At 45.1% G+C, this 17,702-nt stretch overlaps 2 protein-coding genes across 2 annotated transcripts; one reads left to right on the forward strand and one right to left on the reverse strand.

Annotated features, from left to right (window-relative positions):
• Window position 1: 1 nt before the first annotated feature.
• Window positions 2-915, forward strand: SOWAHD (sosondowah ankyrin repeat domain family member D; the record flags this gene model as incomplete). The annotated part of the gene is made up of 1 exon (XM_044682660.1): window positions 2-915. A coding segment is annotated over one exon (423 nt), but the record flags the coding sequence as incomplete, so codon positions are not given.
• Window positions 916-13,711: 12,796 nt separating this feature from the next.
• Window positions 13,712-16,168, reverse strand: RPL39 (ribosomal protein L39). Its single transcript, XM_044682457.1, has 3 exons — window positions 16,109-16,168; window positions 15,009-15,112; window positions 13,712-14,652 (listed from the first exon to the last, which is right to left on the reverse strand). The coding sequence occupies exons 1-3, from the start codon at window positions 16,109-16,111 to the stop codon at window positions 14,604-14,606; spliced, it is 156 nt and encodes a 51-aa protein (XP_044538392.1). The 5' UTR covers window positions 16,112-16,168; the 3' UTR covers window positions 13,712-14,603.
• Window positions 16,169-17,702: the final 1,534 nt, after the last annotated feature.

Here is a 17,702-nt window from a genome sequence, read left to right on the forward strand (position 1 = left end):
CGGGCTGCCCCTAGACGTGAGCGCCCCGGGCAGCGGCGGCCTCACCCCGCTGCACCTGGCGGCGCAGCAGGGCCACGACATGGCCATCAAGGTGCTGGTGGGTGCGCTCGGAGCCGACGCCAGCCGACGTGACCACGGCGGCCACCGCGCCTACCACTACCTGCGGCCCGACGCGCCCCCCGACCTGCGGGAACTGGCAGGAGCCGACGAGGGGGTAGAGGCTCCCGCGGTGGCGGCGGCAGCAGGCAGCGCTGGCACCGGGCGGCGCAAAGGCCCTCCCGGAAACGCCAACAACAACTGCAGCATCAGCCGCCGCAGCTGGACTGCCCCGCGGTCGGCGGCGGAGCGCAGGGAGAAGGGCTCCCGAGTGACCCACATTCAGGGATTTTTCCGGCAGCTGTTCTCCTTCTTCCAAGACCCCTGAGGGCCTGCAGATGCTGGCAGCGGCCCCCCTTCATCTCCCGCTATGTATGGCTCTCTCCCACGGGGAAGGGAGACGAGGGCACAGTCCGATGGGGCTCCTCCTGAGTCCTGAAGAAACCGAATCTCTAGCCAGGAGTTTGCCGACTCCGAAGGCAGCCCCTCCACCCTCCCGGGCGGGAGTTAGAGCTGGCCGCCCCCGTGCCTCTCCCTGATCCTCTTGGAGAAGGAGGCGAGGACGCTGCTGTTGGGGCCAGTCCTGACCTGATGGAACTGGCCTGGGAAATGGGTTCCCTTCGGTGCCCCAGTGAAATTCCAGAGGAAAACCGAGGGAACGCTTTCAGGAAGAATCGGGCCGGCAGTGGAACCCCTCCTGCAAGAACAGCTCCCACCTGTGACCTCAGAAGAAGCTGATAGACAAGCAGGGCCCATGAGGGCATACAGGGGCCAGTCTCCTGCACATTAAAAATGGCAATTTTCTTCTTTTCCTCTTCAGAGCTGTCTGTGCAGCTTTCTGTGGGTGCGCCTGTGTGTGTGTGGAGGGTGGAGTTGCCCAAACTCCTGGTGCTGAAGGGGGCCACTTCCTGAGGCCTTAGGAGAAGGCTCTGGTGTTCAGGAGGGGCCTTCCTCTCAGCCTCGGTGTCAGGAGGAAGCACCCACAGGTGACTGTGGATCTTGAAGCCTTGCCTCCCTTTGAAATTGGAGCTTCTGGAAAGCTGGAGGCCGGGCCGAGTGCTGAGAGGAAGGATCTAAAGGGCTCGTTTGCCGTTATTTGAGTGCTGAGTCACGCTTTCTACCTCCTGCCCCTATGGATGGATGGGACAGGATGCTGTGGTGATAGGCCCTTCCCCCCCCCCCCCCAAGTGGTACTGGCTCTTTTCCTTCTTGCTTTTTGGAGTTTAACAGCTGGGGCTTTGAAAGGTGCTTGCACTTAGCACCAAATGAATTCAGAGCCTGCCTCTGGGAAAGGCAGCTGCCGCATCATGAAACTGCCCAAATCAGAGGCTGGTTTTCTCCAAAATCTTGGCCACATCCTGGGCCCGGGTAGCCCTCCCAATGTCAGGCCTGGGTTTCTTAGAATTCTCAAGCCAAGTTCTGATTCCCAGGAAATGAACTTGCTGTCAAGTCTCTGACACACACACTTGAAGGGATGCCCTGTGGGGTCATCCCTGGCCCAGTGTTCCATCCAGGACAGCAACACCCAAAAAAGCCTTGCTGGGTCTTCTTCCCTTCAGAAAGCAGCAGAACCTCAGAATTTGCCCTAACATATTCTACCCGACTCTTTTGTCAGCTGGTAGTAAATTGTGGCAGGGGAGGAGGCGGGCTGGGATGCGGGTAATTCCCAAACTCAGTCATCAGAGGCATTTCTGTGGCGGAGTCTCACTTGAAAGTTGCTTTCAGGTGTGTGCATGTGTGTGTGTGTGTGTGTGTGTGTGTACGTACTCACACATGTCCATAAAGTTTATGTGTGTATATCTTGTAGATGAGGTCAAAATGCTTTTTCAACCTTCAATTCCTAAACCCCTTTGAGTGGGATCCCAAATGGACCCTACGAGATAGTGTGCTGCTGCTCTAGGAGTCAAGAAGACTTGCCTCTGGTGCTGTGCTTGTGTGTCCCAGGCCAAGTCACTTCACTTTAACGCACTGGAATGAGCATTGGCTCATCCTCAGTCAAGGAACCTGGGTTCAAATTCCACTGTTGGCACTTATTACCTGAGAGATGTTGGACAAGTCTCCTCTCTCTCTGCCTTGGTTTCCTCATGGTATCTGAAATCCCAGCTCTTGGTCTAGGATCCTATGTGTAATTCAGGCAAGTGTCTTCCCCTCCCTGGACCTCAGTTTCCTTTTCTGTAAAATGAGGCAGGTTGGACTAGCTGGCCTCTGAGGTCTTGTCCAACCCTAAATCCCTGCGCCTATGACCTCTTAGAACCCCAGGATGGCAGCTGTCCCTTCATGTCAGAAATGGAAGTCGTCCTAACTCACTGAAGATACTATCAAATGCTCACAATAACTCTGGGAGGTGGATGGTGGGAAGAGTATTCCCATTTACAGAAAAAGAAAGAACTGGACCTCAGGGAGACAAAGGAAGCCTGAGAGCCCACTTTGGAACCAGGACTCCTTCCATTGACCTGCTTAGGGTCACACCTAGTAAGTATCTGAGAGAGGCAGGACTTGAATTTGACTCTTCCTGACTCTCAGCTCAGCCACACACTATTCACTATGCAACATTGCTTCCTATAGTCCATTTTGGACTCCATGAAAGAGAATCTTCTTGCTGTAGCATAAAAAGCATCTCTCCTATAAAGGCACACGCACGCGCGCGCACACACACGCACACACACACACACACACACACACACACACACACACACATATATATATATACCAGGTGGCCAAGAGTGCAATTGGAGGTTGGAATCCCTTGAAGCTTTAGGGCATTAAGGCATTTGGGCTACTCTGTCTATCTGGTCACGTCTATGTTTCCCAAAGCAACCTGAGGAGCCAGGCTGCCATGTATGAATGCCTCTTGGATTACTCAATGGCTAAGGGTTGCTCGGGCACCCTACTTCTCCCCTCTTCCAAGTAACTGAGTAGGACATGCAGGGCCAACTGTTCCCTGGAGAGTGACAAATGACTTTACAGACATCGGGTTCTGGCAATGCCCGTGTGAGGCAGTCAGTGATGTCATTATGGCTAGGGGAAGGAACGGACTTGGAGAGGGGACAGGCTTGGCGCTGTACTCCCGGAGGCTCTGACTCCAAAGGCAGGCTCCTGAATCCTACAAGGATCCCTGGTAAAAGTTTTCTTATGATGAAAAATCATTGGTTCTTGTCTCTCCCCCATTTAAAAAGAATTGACAAAATCTTACAAAGACTTTTTTTTTTAAATAAAATCTTATAAAAACTTTGTAACAAGGACAGCTCTGTGGCTCAATGGAGAGAGTGCAGGTCTGAAGTCAGGAAGACCTGAGTTCAAATGTGACCTCAGACACTTCCTAGCTATATGACCCTGGGCAAGTCATTTAACCCCATTTCCCTAGTCCTTGCCCTTCAGTTTTAGAACTGTTACTAAGACAGAGAGTAAGGGTTAAAAAACAACTGTTGGGTGGCAGCTGGATAGTTCAGTGGATTGAGAGCCAGGCCTAGACATGGGAGGTCCTGGGCTGTCTGATTTGGCCTCAGACACTTCCTAACTCTGTGACCCTGGGCTAGCTAGTCACTTAACCCCCATTGCCTAGCCCTTACCGCTCTTCTGCCTTAGAACCAATACATAGTATTACCCTTCTGGTAAGGGTTTATTAAAAAAAACCCGTTGTGACAAATATGGATTTTTGAGCAAAACTAAGTCCCACAGTGTCCATGTCCAAAAATGTACATCTCATTCTGAACCTTGACTCCATCACCCCTCTCTAGCAAAAGATGGTCTATCACTGGTCTTCTGAACTTGAGGGTGATCATGGCATTGATCAAAGTTTTAGTCTTTCTTAAAGAATTATTTTTCACTAAAACATTGTTGCTGTATAAATTGTTGTCCTAGCTCTGCTCATTTCACTCTGCATTCGTTCACAGTGATCTTCTAAGCTTTCTCTATCATTTCTTATGCTGAAAAATATTCCATTAAATTCATGTACCAGAATTTGTTCAACCATTCCCCAGTAGGTGGGCACCCACTTAGCTTCCAGGTATTTGACTCCATGAGAAGATGGAGAAGAAGAAGAATCTTATGAATATTTTTAAATTATTTTTATTTTCAGTTCCATATTCTCCCCCTACCTCCATATCTCCTTCACCTATTGGGAAAGCGAGAAATGCAATACCTATCATACATATAGTCATGCAAGAATACATTTCCACAGTTGCTAGAGTGCTGGACATGAAGTCAGGAAGACTCCTCTTCTTGAGTTTTAATCTGCCCTCAGATACTAAGTGTGTGACCCTGGGCAAGTCACTTAACCCTATTTGCCTCAGTTTCCTCACCTGTAAAATGAACTGGAAAAGGAAATGGCAAACCACTCTAGTATCTTTGCCAAAAAACCCAAACCCAAAGAAAGTTGCATACTAATGAAAAGACTAAATATCAACAACAAAAACCTATTTCTGCATTAGCTATGTTCCAAAAAAAAGGAAAAGAATTGGAAAAAATATGCTTCAGTCAGCACTTGAAAATCATCAGTTCTCTGATGATGGATAGCATTTGATATCATGATTACTTTGAGATTGTATCAGTCAGTTATTAAATCTTTCACAGTTTTCTTTCCTTGCACTATTGCTGTTATTGTTCTTCTAGTTCTGTTCACTTCACTTTGCATCAGTTCACATTGGTCTACCCACATTTTTTGCAACCTCTCCATCATTTCTTTCAGAAAAATAATATTCTATCACATTGACACCATGACTTATTCAGATGTTTCCCAGTTGATGAGCATCCCCTTAGTTTCTAATTCTTTGCCATGACAAGAACTGTCATAAATATATTTTTCCTTTTTTAAAAATTATTGTTGGAATTTTTACATTTTAAATTCCAAATTCCAGCTCCTCCTACACCTACTGAGAAGGCAAGCAATATAACATCAATTATACATGTGAAATCATATAAAACACATTTCCATGTTACCAAAAAAAAAAGGCAAGAAAAAAAAAGTGAAAAATTATGTTTCAGTTTGTTCTGAGAGTTCATCACTTCTCACTCTGGAGGTGGATAGCATTTGTCATCATGAACCCATAATTTTTTTGGATAATTGTATTGACCAGAGTAGGTAAGCCATTTACAGCTGATCATTGTTACATTATTGTTCAGATTGTATATGACAGTGATGGCAAACCTTTTAGAGATGTGCCATGCCTTGTCCCCAGAGACCTCATGCCATGCCCTGCCCCGTCCCACCCCACACCCCACACATGGAGAAAGCATTCCCATTGGGCTGCTGGGCAGAGAGGTGGGTGATGTGAAAAAATGTCATCAGGTGCAATGGAGAGGGGGAAAGGAGCAGCTACATGGGGAATGGGGGTGGGAGGGCAGAGCTTGTGCCCACAGAGAACGTTCTTCATGCTGTCTTTGGCACACATGCCATAGATTTGCTATCACTGGTATATGATGTTCTTCTGGTTTAGTTCATTTCACTTTGCATTAGTTCATAGACGTTTTCTCAGGCATTTCTAAAACCACCCTGCTCATCATTTCTTATAGCACAGTAGCATTCCATCACAATCATACACCACAACTTGTTCAACCATTCCCCAATTGATGGACATCTCTTCAATGTCCAATTCTTTGTCACCACAGAGAGAGCTGCTTTAAACATTTTTATACACATACATCCTTTTCACTTTTCTTTCATCTCTTTGGGATACAGACCTAGTAGTGGTATTGCTGAATCAAAGGGCATTTGCAGTTTTATAGCCCTTTAGGGCATAGTTTCAAATTGTTTTCTAGAATAGTTGAACTACTTCACAACTCCACCAAAAATGCAATAGTGTACCGATTTTGCCACATTCTCTCTAGTGTTAGTTATTTTCCTTTTTTGTCATCTTAGCCAAGCTGACAGGTGTCAGATGGCCCCTTAGAGTTTTAGATTGTATTTCTCTCTAATCAATAGTGATTTAGAGTATTTTTTCTTGTGATTATTGATAGCTTTGATTTCTTCTGAAAACTGCCTATTCATATCCTTTGACCATTTATAAATTGGGGAATGGCTATTATCTTTAAAAAATTGGCTTAGTTCCCTACACATTTGAGAAATGAAGTCTTTTTTTTTTTTAATTTTAAACTCTTAACTTCTGTGTATTGACTTATAGGTGGAAGATTGGTAAGGGGAATGAAGTCTATCAGACAAATTTGCCTTATTGTTGTCTTGTTGCTATAGCAAGCTATTCTAATATGATATTGAACAGTTATACTGGCAATAATAGGTATCCTTGCTTCACTCCTAATCTTATTGGGAAGGTTCCTAGTTTATCCCCATTACTGATAATGCTTGATGCTGGTTTTAGATGTATACCAATTATCATTTTAAGAAAACTCCATTTTTTCCTATGCTTTTTAGTGTTTTTTTAATGGGACTGAGTATTGTAGTTTGTCAAAAGTTTTTTTCTGCATCTACTAGATAGTCATATGATTTTTGTTATGGGTATGGTCAGTTATGCTGATTGTTTTCCTAATGTGGAACCAACCCTACATTCCTGGTATATAATGTATGATCTTTGTGATATATTGCCATAATAATCTCCTTGCTATAATTATTGTATCAATATTTATTTGGGAAATTGTTCTATAGTTTTCTTTCTTTGTTTTTGCTTTCTTTAGTTTACATATCAAAGCCATATTTGTGTCATAGAAGGAATCTCTGAGGACTTCTTTATCTGCCTTATCAAATAGTTTATATAGTATTAGAATTAATTTTTCTTTAAATGTTTAGTAGAAATCCCTTGTAAATCTATCTGATCCTGGGGATTTTTTTCATAGGGAGCTCATTTATGGCTTGTTCAATTTCTTTTTCTGAGATGGAGTTATTTAAGTATCCTATTTCCTCTTCTGTTAGTCTGGGAAATTTATATTTTTGTAAATATCCATCCATCTCACTTAGATTGTCATTTTTCTTGGCATATAGTTAGGCAAAATAGCTCCTGATAATTGCTTGAATTTCATCTTCGCTGGTAGTATATTTTTACCCTTTTTATTTTTGCTACTAGTAATTTGGTTTTCTTTTTTGTTTTTTAATTAAATTAACCAGTGTTTTATCTGTTTTATTGGGTTTTTAAAAAATGAAACCAGCTCTTAGTTTTATTAGTTTTTTTAAGATTTCTTTTTTGATTTTTAATTAGAGATTTTTAATTTGTTCTCTTCCTAGTTTTTTTTTAGTTGCATGCCCAATTCATGAATCTGCTCTTTCTCTTTTTTTGTTGATATAAGCATTTAGAGATATACTTTTCTTCTCGAGTACTTCTTTGGCTGTATCTCACAGATTTTGTTATGTTGTCTCATTGTTATTCTCTTTAATGAAACTATTGATTGTTCTTTGACCCACTCATTCTTTAGGATTAGATTATTTAGTTTCCAGTTAATTTTTGATCTATGCTTTCAAGGCCCTTTATTGAATATAATTTTTATTACTTTATGGTCCAAAAGTGGTGTATTTAATATTTCTGCTTTTATGCATTTGTCTGTGATCTTTTCATGCCCTAATATATGACTAATTTTTGTGATGCCATCCACAGCTGAGAAAAAGGTTTTAGTATACTCCTTTCTATTCCTATGCAGTTTTCCCCAGAGGTCTGTCATACTTAAATTTTCTAAAATTCTATTCATCTCCTTAATTTCTTTCTTATTTATTTTATGGGTAGATTTATCTCCTCTTGAGAGAGGAATGTTGAAGTCCCCCACTAGTAGAGTTTTACTGTTTATTTCCTCCTGTCATTCATTTAACTTTTCCTTTAAGAATTTAGATGCTTTGCCATTTGGTAAATATATGTTTAGTATTGATAGTCCTTCATTGTCAAGGATACTTTATTAAGATGTAGCATCCCTGATTATCTCTTTTCATTACATCTGTTTTTGCTTTTGCTTTGTCTGAGATCATGATAGCTCCTCCTGCTTCAGGGCCTTACTTTAACTCTGTGTGTCTCTCTATTTATGGGTGAGTTCATCCCATTGACATTCACACTTATGATTACTAATTGTTTATTTCCCTTCCTCCTATTTATCCCTTCTCTCTCCTTTCACCCTGACCCTCCTCAGAAGTGCTTAGAATGCCCTCTCTCCTCACCTCTGCCTTGTGACTTCCTCAAATCCTATCCAATCCCACTTCCATAAAATGCTTTTTGCAGTCTCCCCACTCTAGTGTGCTTTCCTTCTGTTGATTATCATCTAGTTATCTTGTCTATAGCTTATTTGTATGGAGTTGTTTCATGTTGTCTCCCCCATTAGACTATGAGCTCCTTGAGAGCAGGGAACATTTTTTGCCTTTCTCTATAGACCTAGTGTGTATCACAGTGCCTGGCACATTGTAGGTACTTAATAAAAGCTTGCTGATGATGACCTGAGCATTCTGGTTTATTACTAGTCTGTGCTACTCCCTGAACCTGCTCTAGCCTGAAGTTCATCTCACATTGGTGAGAATGGGGTTCAAATGGTATAACTGAATCAGTGGCAAGAACTGATTCAATCTCCAGTTGAATGCATTAAGCCCCTTCTCTGCTCCAGGCACAGTGTTAGGTGCTGACCCAAAGACAACACTAAAAGTGGGTTCTGCCCACAGAGGACTTACATTGTCCTTGAGCAAATACAGACTTCAGGGGATCAGAGAATTGCTCTTTCTGGCTTGGTTTCAAATCATAATCTGGATCACATCTACCACTAATGTTGACTAGTCATTACTCCCCCTCAGACACTTTGCCCCAGCCAACCTGGGGCAACCCAGCAACCTATTTACTGTTGTCTGCCTATGATGCCCTGTCTCTCACCTCTGTACATTTGCATTCTGTATTCCTCATTCATTGGGGCAGTTAAGAGGTGCTGTAGTGGATGGAGTGCTGGGCCCAGAGTCAGGAAGACTCCTCTTCCTGAGTTCAAATTTGGCCTCAGACACCATTTACTAGCCCTGTGACCCTGGGCAAGTCCCTTCGCCCTGTTTGCTTCAGTTCCTCATCTGTAAGATGAGTTGGAGAAGGAAATGGCCAACTATTCCAGTATCTTTGCCAGGAAAACCCCAAATAGGGTCCTGAAGGGTTGGACAGGTCTGAACAACAGCAAGATTTCTCCTTCCTGGAATATACTCTCTCTCTCTTCACTCCTACTCCTTAGAATGGATAACTTCCTTCAGAGCTCTGCTCACATAGCAACTTCCACTTGAGGCATTTGCTCAACTCCCCAGATGCCAATGACTCCACTACACCAAAAACATACCAAAAAATTACAGTGTGTTTACTTTATCTACATCTCCTATTTATTCCTAGATTCTGGCTCTTCTCTCCGGAAGATCCTTGAGGGCAGAGATAATCCCATTTCTGTTTCTGTTGCTTTAACATCCTGTCCGGAACTGGAACCTAGAAGTACTTAATAAGTCTTTTTCAAAGGAGTCCACCAAGGGGACATGGTAGTGGGTGGCAGGGAGCAAGAAGAGCCTTCCTGGCATAGGAGGTGAGACATGGCACTTCACACATTGTTCCTTCAGCTACATTGTAGAACTCTGGAGGGGAAGTAATACGAAGTAGATCTAGAAAGCTAGTTTCTAAGTGGATCCTGAAGAGCTCTAGATGCCTGTGGATATTGTGCACAGTGCCTGGCTCATGCTCATCATTTTGGTCCTGTGCTTCAAGGCAAGGAAAGGGTTTCGGGGCGAGGGACAACCACCAATAAGAGCTGGTCCAGCCTGCATCTTCTGAGTACCAGTTGTTATTTGCCCAGGAAAAGCGGCATCTCCAGGGAAATCCCACCATTCCTCCTGTAGGAAGCACTTGTGCTGGTAGGCCTGGGGGATTTAGAGCTAGAGAGTCCCTCCCCCCCTGCAGGAACTTAGCCTTGGTTTTGCCTGGAGGAGTTAAGCAAGACTGTATCACATGATAGAAGAGGAACAGCTGACTAGAGGAAAAACTGTTGAAAACTATTTCTGTATCTAACCAAGCTGTCATCTGAGTGCAGAAAGGGATGACCAAAGGAACTTCTACAAAATCTCAATGTCTGAGCAAGGATGAAGATTTGGGAGGCTTCATGATACAGGGGAAAATGTACTAGATCTGGAGTTGAGACCGGGATACAAATTCTGGCTCTGTTACTTACTGTCCATGTGACCTTGGGCAAGTCATTTCCCCTGCCCTTAGCTCAGTTTCCTCTGCTGTAAAACAAAGGGGTTCAATTAGATGGCCTTTGAGATCCCTTCCAATTCTAAATCGATGATCCTGTGCACAACCTTGGGCAGGTCACTTCCCCTTCTTGTGCCTCAGTTTTCTCATCTGTAAAATGAAGGGCTTGGACTATAAGGTCTCTGAGGTCCCTTCATCTCTAGATCAAGGGTCCCATGAAAGGTGAGGAGAGAGTATATTCCAGGCAGAATCATAGCACTAGAATTGGAAAAGACCTCATGTTACCCAACACACCTCATCAAGGAGGAGAAGTGGACCCTCCCATAACCTCCTAGGTTAGAAGAACTATGGTGCTTACCCAGGGGGCCAATGTCAAAATGTTGTTTCATCTGAAACGCCAGGAAAAAGTCACCTACTTCTGGATGCTCTTTCCTCCCTTGGCTCCTGTCTCTCCTGATTCTCCTCCTACCTACCCTGTCTGTCTTCTTCTTAGTCTCCTTTGTTGGACTTCTTCCAACCCTTAGGCATAAGGATCCTCCCAGACACGGTCAGTCAATCAGCTAGCATTTGTCTAGGGCCTGAATCTGGGCTCTTTTTCATTTGGTGATCTCAATCAATTCCTTGAATTGGATCATCTTCTCTCTATTGATGCCCAGATCTAGATATCTGGCTCTAATTTCTCCCAGGTTACAAGTCTTGTTTCTCCAACTGCCTGCTAGACATCTCCACCTGAACACCATCAACATCCCAATATCCCAAACAAAGTTCATTATCTTCAGTTTCTGTGGAGGATATCACCACACTGCCAGTCTCTGTAGAGGATATCACCACACTGAGGTTCCCAACCTCACAGTCATCCTTGCCCCTTTTTTCTCCCCTCCCCTCCCCTCCCATGGAGCATGAAGTATTCGGGGCAGACTAGCACCTCTGGTGTGAGGGCTTCTCATCCAACCTAGGAATCTACTTGTCACCCAACTCTCACCTGGGACTCCAGGAAGCTGCAGCATGTGCAGTGGTCATACTCGATAAAAAACCCATTTCAGCAGATGGGCTAAACTAGGTTGAGGGGACCAAAAGGCCTCAGACCTGTCAATGAGTTAGGGGGGGTATCTGCCCCAAGCATGTGAAGATTTCCCCTGGTATAATGGGCAAATGAGAACAACTTGTTCCAACAGCCATGAAGGCAGCTAGATGCAAAGTGCTCAGACATTGAAGATGCCAAGGTCATCTGCTACACCCAGGGCCATTACCAGTTGGCCTTTGATGACTCTGGAAGAGAGAGTGAGGCCACGACTTTGGGCAACTCTGCCTCACTTCCGTCCAAATCACTGGCAAGTCAAGACATCCCTCCATGCTATCACTGGCCATCTCCTAAATGAAAGATAAACATGGACTCTCATCTTCAACAGTTGCTATGTTCTGTCTGTGCTACTTAAGACCATCTTCAATGTCTCCACCACTACTGATGACGTTTAGCTTCTTAATGAGTCTTCTTGCTTCCAGGCTTTTCCCTCCACAATCCATCCTCCAAGTCCCTGCCAAAATGATCTTCCTCAGACTCAGAAACAGTGAGTGCCTCTGGGGAACCTGCTCTTTCTAGTCCTTCTCTTTCCTGCCTTGTTACATATTACTCTCCAAACTCTCTGTGTTCCAGCCAGATTGTTGTTCATTCTGTCTTGCCTTTATTTAGATCTGACTTTATTTGTACAAAAAGCCATGTTTTGAGATTCTGTTCAGAAGGAATTTGACATTGTCCATAGTGATTTTAAGTGAAATATCTCTTACTAGCTCTTCTTTCAGGGCCTTTTTGGTACCACATCTGTAAAAATGCTGATGATGGATGTGAGTTCATTTTATTCCCTGCTACTTTGATAAAATGATGAATTTGGCTACCCTCCTTATTTAATAGGTCAGGAAAGTGAGTGGCACAGTAGTAGATAGAGCTTTGGGCTTGGAATCAGGAAGACTCCTCATCCTGAGCTCAAATCTGGCCTCAGATCCTTTCTAACTGTGTGATCCTGGGCAAGTCACTCCATCGTCTTTGCCTTGGTATCCTCAGCTGTAAAAATGAGCTGGAGAAAGGAATGGCAAGTGACTCCAGGATTTACACCAAGGAAAACCCCAAGGAAGGGATCACAAAGAATTGGACATGACTGAAAAGTGACTAAACAACAATATTAAGCACACAATATGTGTCAGGCACTGTGCTAACCTTTGGGTATGACAGAAAGGTAAAGCTAGTTCCTGCCCTCTAGGAGCTCACAATAGGGGTAGACAAGATGCAGATTATGTCCAAACAAGCTAGGTTAAACCGGTGATCATCTCAGAGATAAGGCACCAGCATTAATGGAGACTGGGAAAGGCTTCTTACAAAAGGTAGGCCTTTAGCCAAGACTTAAAGGAAGCCAGGAGACAGAGATGAGGTGGGAGAGGATTCCAGGAATGGCGGACAATGCTCCTCATTGGGGGATGGACACACCAAAGGGGGCCTGGGTCGCGGAATTACTGGATAAGAAGATTGGAAGAGTAGGAGGGGCCCAATTATGAAGAGCTTTAATAGCCAGAGGACTTGATATTTGATCCTGGAATAACACACCGCCGGAGTTTACCAAAGGGGATAAGGGGCAGTGGCGTGGTCAAAGCTGAAGTTACTTCCCTTCCATAGGGGAGTGGAGGATGGGTTGGATTAGGCAGAAATTTGAGGCCAGACCAAGCAGAAGGTTATTGCAATAGTTCTGGTACCAGAGAACAGGCCCAGGGTCAGGGTGATGGCAGTTTGAGAGGAAAGTGTATTGAGGTTTATTGCAAAAGTAGAATATGGGGGCAGCTGGGTAGCTCAGTGGAGTGAGAGTCAGGCCTAGAGACAGGAGGTCCCAGGTTCAAACCCGGCCTCAGCCACTTCCCAGCTGTGTGACCCTGGGCAAGTCACTTGACCCCCATTGCCCACCCTTACCAATCTTCCACCTATGAGACAATACACCAAAGTTCAAGGGTTTAAAAAAAAAAAAAAAAAGTAGAATATGGGGTTGAGTGAATGAAAGTGTAGAGAGGAGCTGCCAGGTAGGATGGCTGCGAGAACAGATGAGTGGTTTGGGGTTAGATGTCTCCTATGGGACATGCAGGTGGAGATGTGTGCCTTTTTCATTAGTACCAAGGCTTTTTGCTGCTGCTCCTTAGTATGGTTAGAGACTGGGTCCCCTTCCTCCCCACTTTTATCATTCTTGGCCCCTGTTTGTTCCTCTGGCACCAAAGCAAAGGGCTTTTTTTTTAATATTGGCTCGCCCTCCCACAAGTCAATTTCTTTTGTCTTTATTCCTTGGGCTATAAACTGTTGTTGGCAAGATCAATGTAAATGATTTCTGTGGCTGTGCAGTTGAAACATCCTTATTTATTACCCGCTGTATGGGTCTGGCACTGAACACCCCATGGGAAACACCCCTCCCTCCCCCTCCCTTTTGGCCCGGCCCTATGGCGATAGAAATAAAAGACGCCTCTTTTTTTTTTGTAGAAGCCCTTTATTAGCAGAATTGCATCTTCAGAAAAATATGAAGCCATTCACCTGGACCAGGTCTAGTTCCTAAATAAGGGTTGGGCTTTCCCGAACACACAAATAACCGACAGCCTTTGAGCTGCCAACACTTTTCACAAGCTCCCAACGATGGAACGAAGACGGCTTATTGTATGAAATAAGCAGGGGGTCAACAGGTTACTTCTCTGACTGTGAGTTTGATAAATGAGCACAGTCAGCTGCGCGTAATCTGGCTGGGACAGCCCAGGATTCGCAGCACTGGAGGCTTCCACTGAAGGCTTGCAAATCTAAGTTCCCCACAACAACCCTGTGAGGTAGGTGCTCTCTTATAACTCCTTAGAACACAAAACAACACACGCTCGCAGGCAGGCAGGCAGGCAGGCAGGCAGGCAAGCAGGCACACACACACACGCGCACACATACACACACACAGAGGGGGTCATTGTGAAGGCTTGTTTGAGGCAGGGCTGAAGCTTGATTCTTCTTGTTTCTGTTTCGGTATGATCGCTGCCTCTTAAGCATAACCCCAAACGTACAAGATGCGACATAGAGATGCAGAGAACAGTAACTGAAACCAGATCCCAACACACATTACCAAACGCATGAATGCAGGAGGTGGGAACATTTAGGGGCTGGACCAAATTCAACACGGCTTTTTTGTTTTAGGGTCTGCGCCTGGTCAGACAGCTTCCCAAATTGGGGGGCAGCACGAGTACTTTTGACTTCTTGGGGGCAATGGGGCAGAAGGTGATCAAGTGATTGAAGGACGGCAATGATTGATGGGTGGAATGAGTGACATGATTGGGGGGGGGGGCATGGTCTTGGTGAAGAATGTCTTTCATTGCGCTGGCCCTTCTTTATAATCCCAGCTTGGTCCTCCTCCAGTGTCGCCTCTTTGAGTTGTACCTGGATTGGGGAGAACAAAGGCTGGGCTTAATGGAATATCCAACAGAACCGCTCAATTCCACATCTTTGGTCCAACTCCCAGGGGAGGTATCATTTAAATGAAAAAGCCCAACACCATGTATGTAAGGGGAAATCTAAAAAGCATTAACAGCTTTCTTTTCAGCAGGATTCATGGTAGCACTTTGGGGGGGGGCGGGGGAGGAGACCCCTCACTGGCTTGAGATCTGAGGTTAATTCTTTTTTTGAGAAGGATAAAATGATCAAAAGTTCCCCCCTTTTTTGTAAGTCTTGGGAATGGCCCGATTGATATTAATTCACCATTAAGGGGGGGGGGGGACGGACGCAGCCAGTCTTACCTGATCTTATTACCAGTTTTCATTCGAATCCATTGTGGAATTGGACGATTCTGCTTCTGTTTCTTGGCCAGGAACCTCTTGATTCTGAATGTTTTATGAGAGGACTAAGGAGGAAAAGCCATTGTTTAAGATAACCCTAAGCCAAGCCTTTGCCTAGGTCTTCAGAGGCAAGAGGTGGGAAGAGCCCCGCCCACCCCCACTCTCAATGCCGCAGTCATTTATTCATCAGCTCCTCTGCAGAATTAGGGGATGGACAAGATGGCTGCCAACACGCTTACGTCACAGCCAGCTGTCAAGCCATTTTCTTTTTCTTTCTTTATCTTTCTGGCCAAGCCATTCCTCAGAGATAAGCCAAAACCAGGCTTAAAATCTGCTAAGGGATCTCTGCCAAGCAAAGTGACCAGCCCCCGCGCACCTTGGAATCCGATGCAAAGAGCCATCTGATCCAATCTCCTTTACTTTCCGGAGGAGGAAGCTGACTTTGCCTAGGCTTACACAGTATATCACTTGTACCCAGCCCTCTGGGTTCTAGCACTAATTCCCGTTTCTCTATACCACGTTGCCTTCCTTTTAGGTAGCAGCTGAAAACTGAGGCGACGAGCTTTTTCTGTTTGTTTCCCAAAGATCCCTTCTTGTTTTGGAGGTTGAGAATGACCCCCCTGGTCCCCGCCAGCTCTAAAGCTATGCTCCTTTCACTTCCAATACCCCAGAGTTACCGCAGTGTCAGCCAAGGGACCATAGGAAGGATTGCTTTCTTTTCCTAATGCATTTCCTCCCGGTTGTTTTTATTTTGGGGGGCGGGGAGTCCAGCCGTGCGGCTTAAGGCTCCGGTGTCTCCCGGGAATCCCCTCCGTACCTTCTCCTACACTCCGGCTGTTCTAGGTAGAGCCCAGCGAACCCTTCCTCCCTGGCCGGGAACCTGGCATCGAAGCTGAGGGAGCAAAGGGAGCTTCCAGCTACGCAGCCAGGTTCCGACCAAAGGTGCTCGGTTCCGCTTCAAAAGCTTCTCAGAAGTTTCCCCGAATGCCCCTCGCTGATGCTGAGCTGCCCTCCGGGTCCTCGGAGTTGTGGCTGGGGGAGATGGCTACGGATTCTCTTACCATGATGATGAGATGACAGCCGAGCTTCCACCACGATGGCTGGACGGGCGAAAAAGGGAGAAAGACTGGCGGAAACTCGATATTAGAGGCTCCGCAGAGGGCGGAGCTTGGGGAGTTGCGCCTGCGCACTGTTGAAAGGCTGCGCCCTCTGCAGGTCCCCAGGGGGCACTGAGGCGCGGCTAAGCAGCTTTTCTTGACTCTCCCAGCAGTCTTCCGCCTACGGATGCCCAGACCCCGCCTCTCAGACTGCGGCTTTTAGGAGATGACATCATTCTGGTCTTGTTTTTCTGCTTAGATCCGCCTTGCTGCAGTGCGGATATTTACACATCCTTCCCCCTCCCCCTTGAAGCCCACACCGCATTGTTTCTTTTCTTTTTCTTAAAAAATAGACTTTTATGAAGGTTTTTTTCTTTTCTGTCGTCTATTACCCACCCCCCATCCTCTCCCAGCCCCTTCCCCATCATATCCCTTATAACAAAGAATGTTTTGGAAAAAAAAAAAAGAGAGAAAAAAATCAGTAAAATTGTGAACAATACATGGAAAAAATCTGATATTAGGTGAAATGTACCACACTCGTGGCCTCCTCCCCACCTTTGCAAAGGAGGCACCCCCACCTCACTTTCCAAGAAAGTTATTCTATTTGCTATAAAAGGAAACGCATTCTCAAGCTTTCTGTGCATATTCGCAGAATTAAGTAAAAGAGAGATTACTTTTTCTTTTTCAAGGGCATACCAACATTTTATAATTTCACTGGGTTGGAAACCTCAAGTTTCGGTAATATTTCCATAGACAAAGTTATAAACCCACTATTCCTTCGGATGCCTTGCCAAGGCTTTTCTGGGGGTGAGGAGGGCCCCTATGTAGCCTTTGATGTAGTTATTTAAAAGCAGAATCTAGATTCAGGACCAAACCCTGCCTCAGGTACTTCCTCTGTGACTCTGGGGGGGGGTCATTCTTTGGGCCTCAGTTCCCTCTTTTGTAAGAAGATAGTATTTCCTATCTTCCTGGGCTGCAGAAAGAAAATAGTAAATGAGATCATAGAAAATTGGTCATGTCTGTTATTATTTACCAGAATCTTCTATTGAATTGAAGTCGAACCTTTGAACCTGCACCAGTACCTTCTAAATAGCCAGTATCCGTTCCGTGAAATACAGATAGCGGGGCTGAGAAATTGCCTGTATCCTTAAGTGGCATCTGCTGCTTTTTTTAGAATTTAAAATAAACTGCCAGGGTGGTAGTACAGTGGAAAGAGCCCCAGATCTGGAGTCAGGCATTATCGCTGATGCTCATACCTATTTTTCTGGCCATGGGTGAGTCACAAACTTTCCTGTTTCCAAATCCTCTGTAAAATGAGGGGGTGGGATCAGATGGCTTCTGAGGTCCCTTCCAGCTCTAGACCTAGGATTGTGTATGTGTGTGTGCCTGTCCTTCGGCAAGTGACTTCTCTTCCTAGAGCCTCAGTTTCCTCCTGTGTAAAACAAGGGGGTTGGACTCTAAGTCTCTAAGGACCCTTCTAGCTCTAGATTTAGGATTCTGTGTGTAATCTTGGGTAAGGGACTTCCCCTCCCAGAACCTGTTTCTTCATCTGTTAAAA

The sequence above is a fragment of the Gracilinanus agilis genome, chromosome X (assembly GCF_016433145.1).
Source record: "Gracilinanus agilis isolate LMUSP501 chromosome X, AgileGrace, whole genome shotgun sequence".
Lineage (NCBI taxonomy): Eukaryota > Metazoa > Chordata > Mammalia > Didelphimorphia > Didelphidae > Gracilinanus > Gracilinanus agilis.

What these genes read in the sequence shown, in the direction of transcription:
- RPL39 (XM_044682457.1), bottom strand. An exon ending in AAAACTGGTAATAAGATCAG is followed by an intron (nt 14,653 to 15,008) that starts GTAAGACTGGCT and finishes TCCCCAATCCAG; the next exon opens with GTACAACTCAAAGAGGCGAC.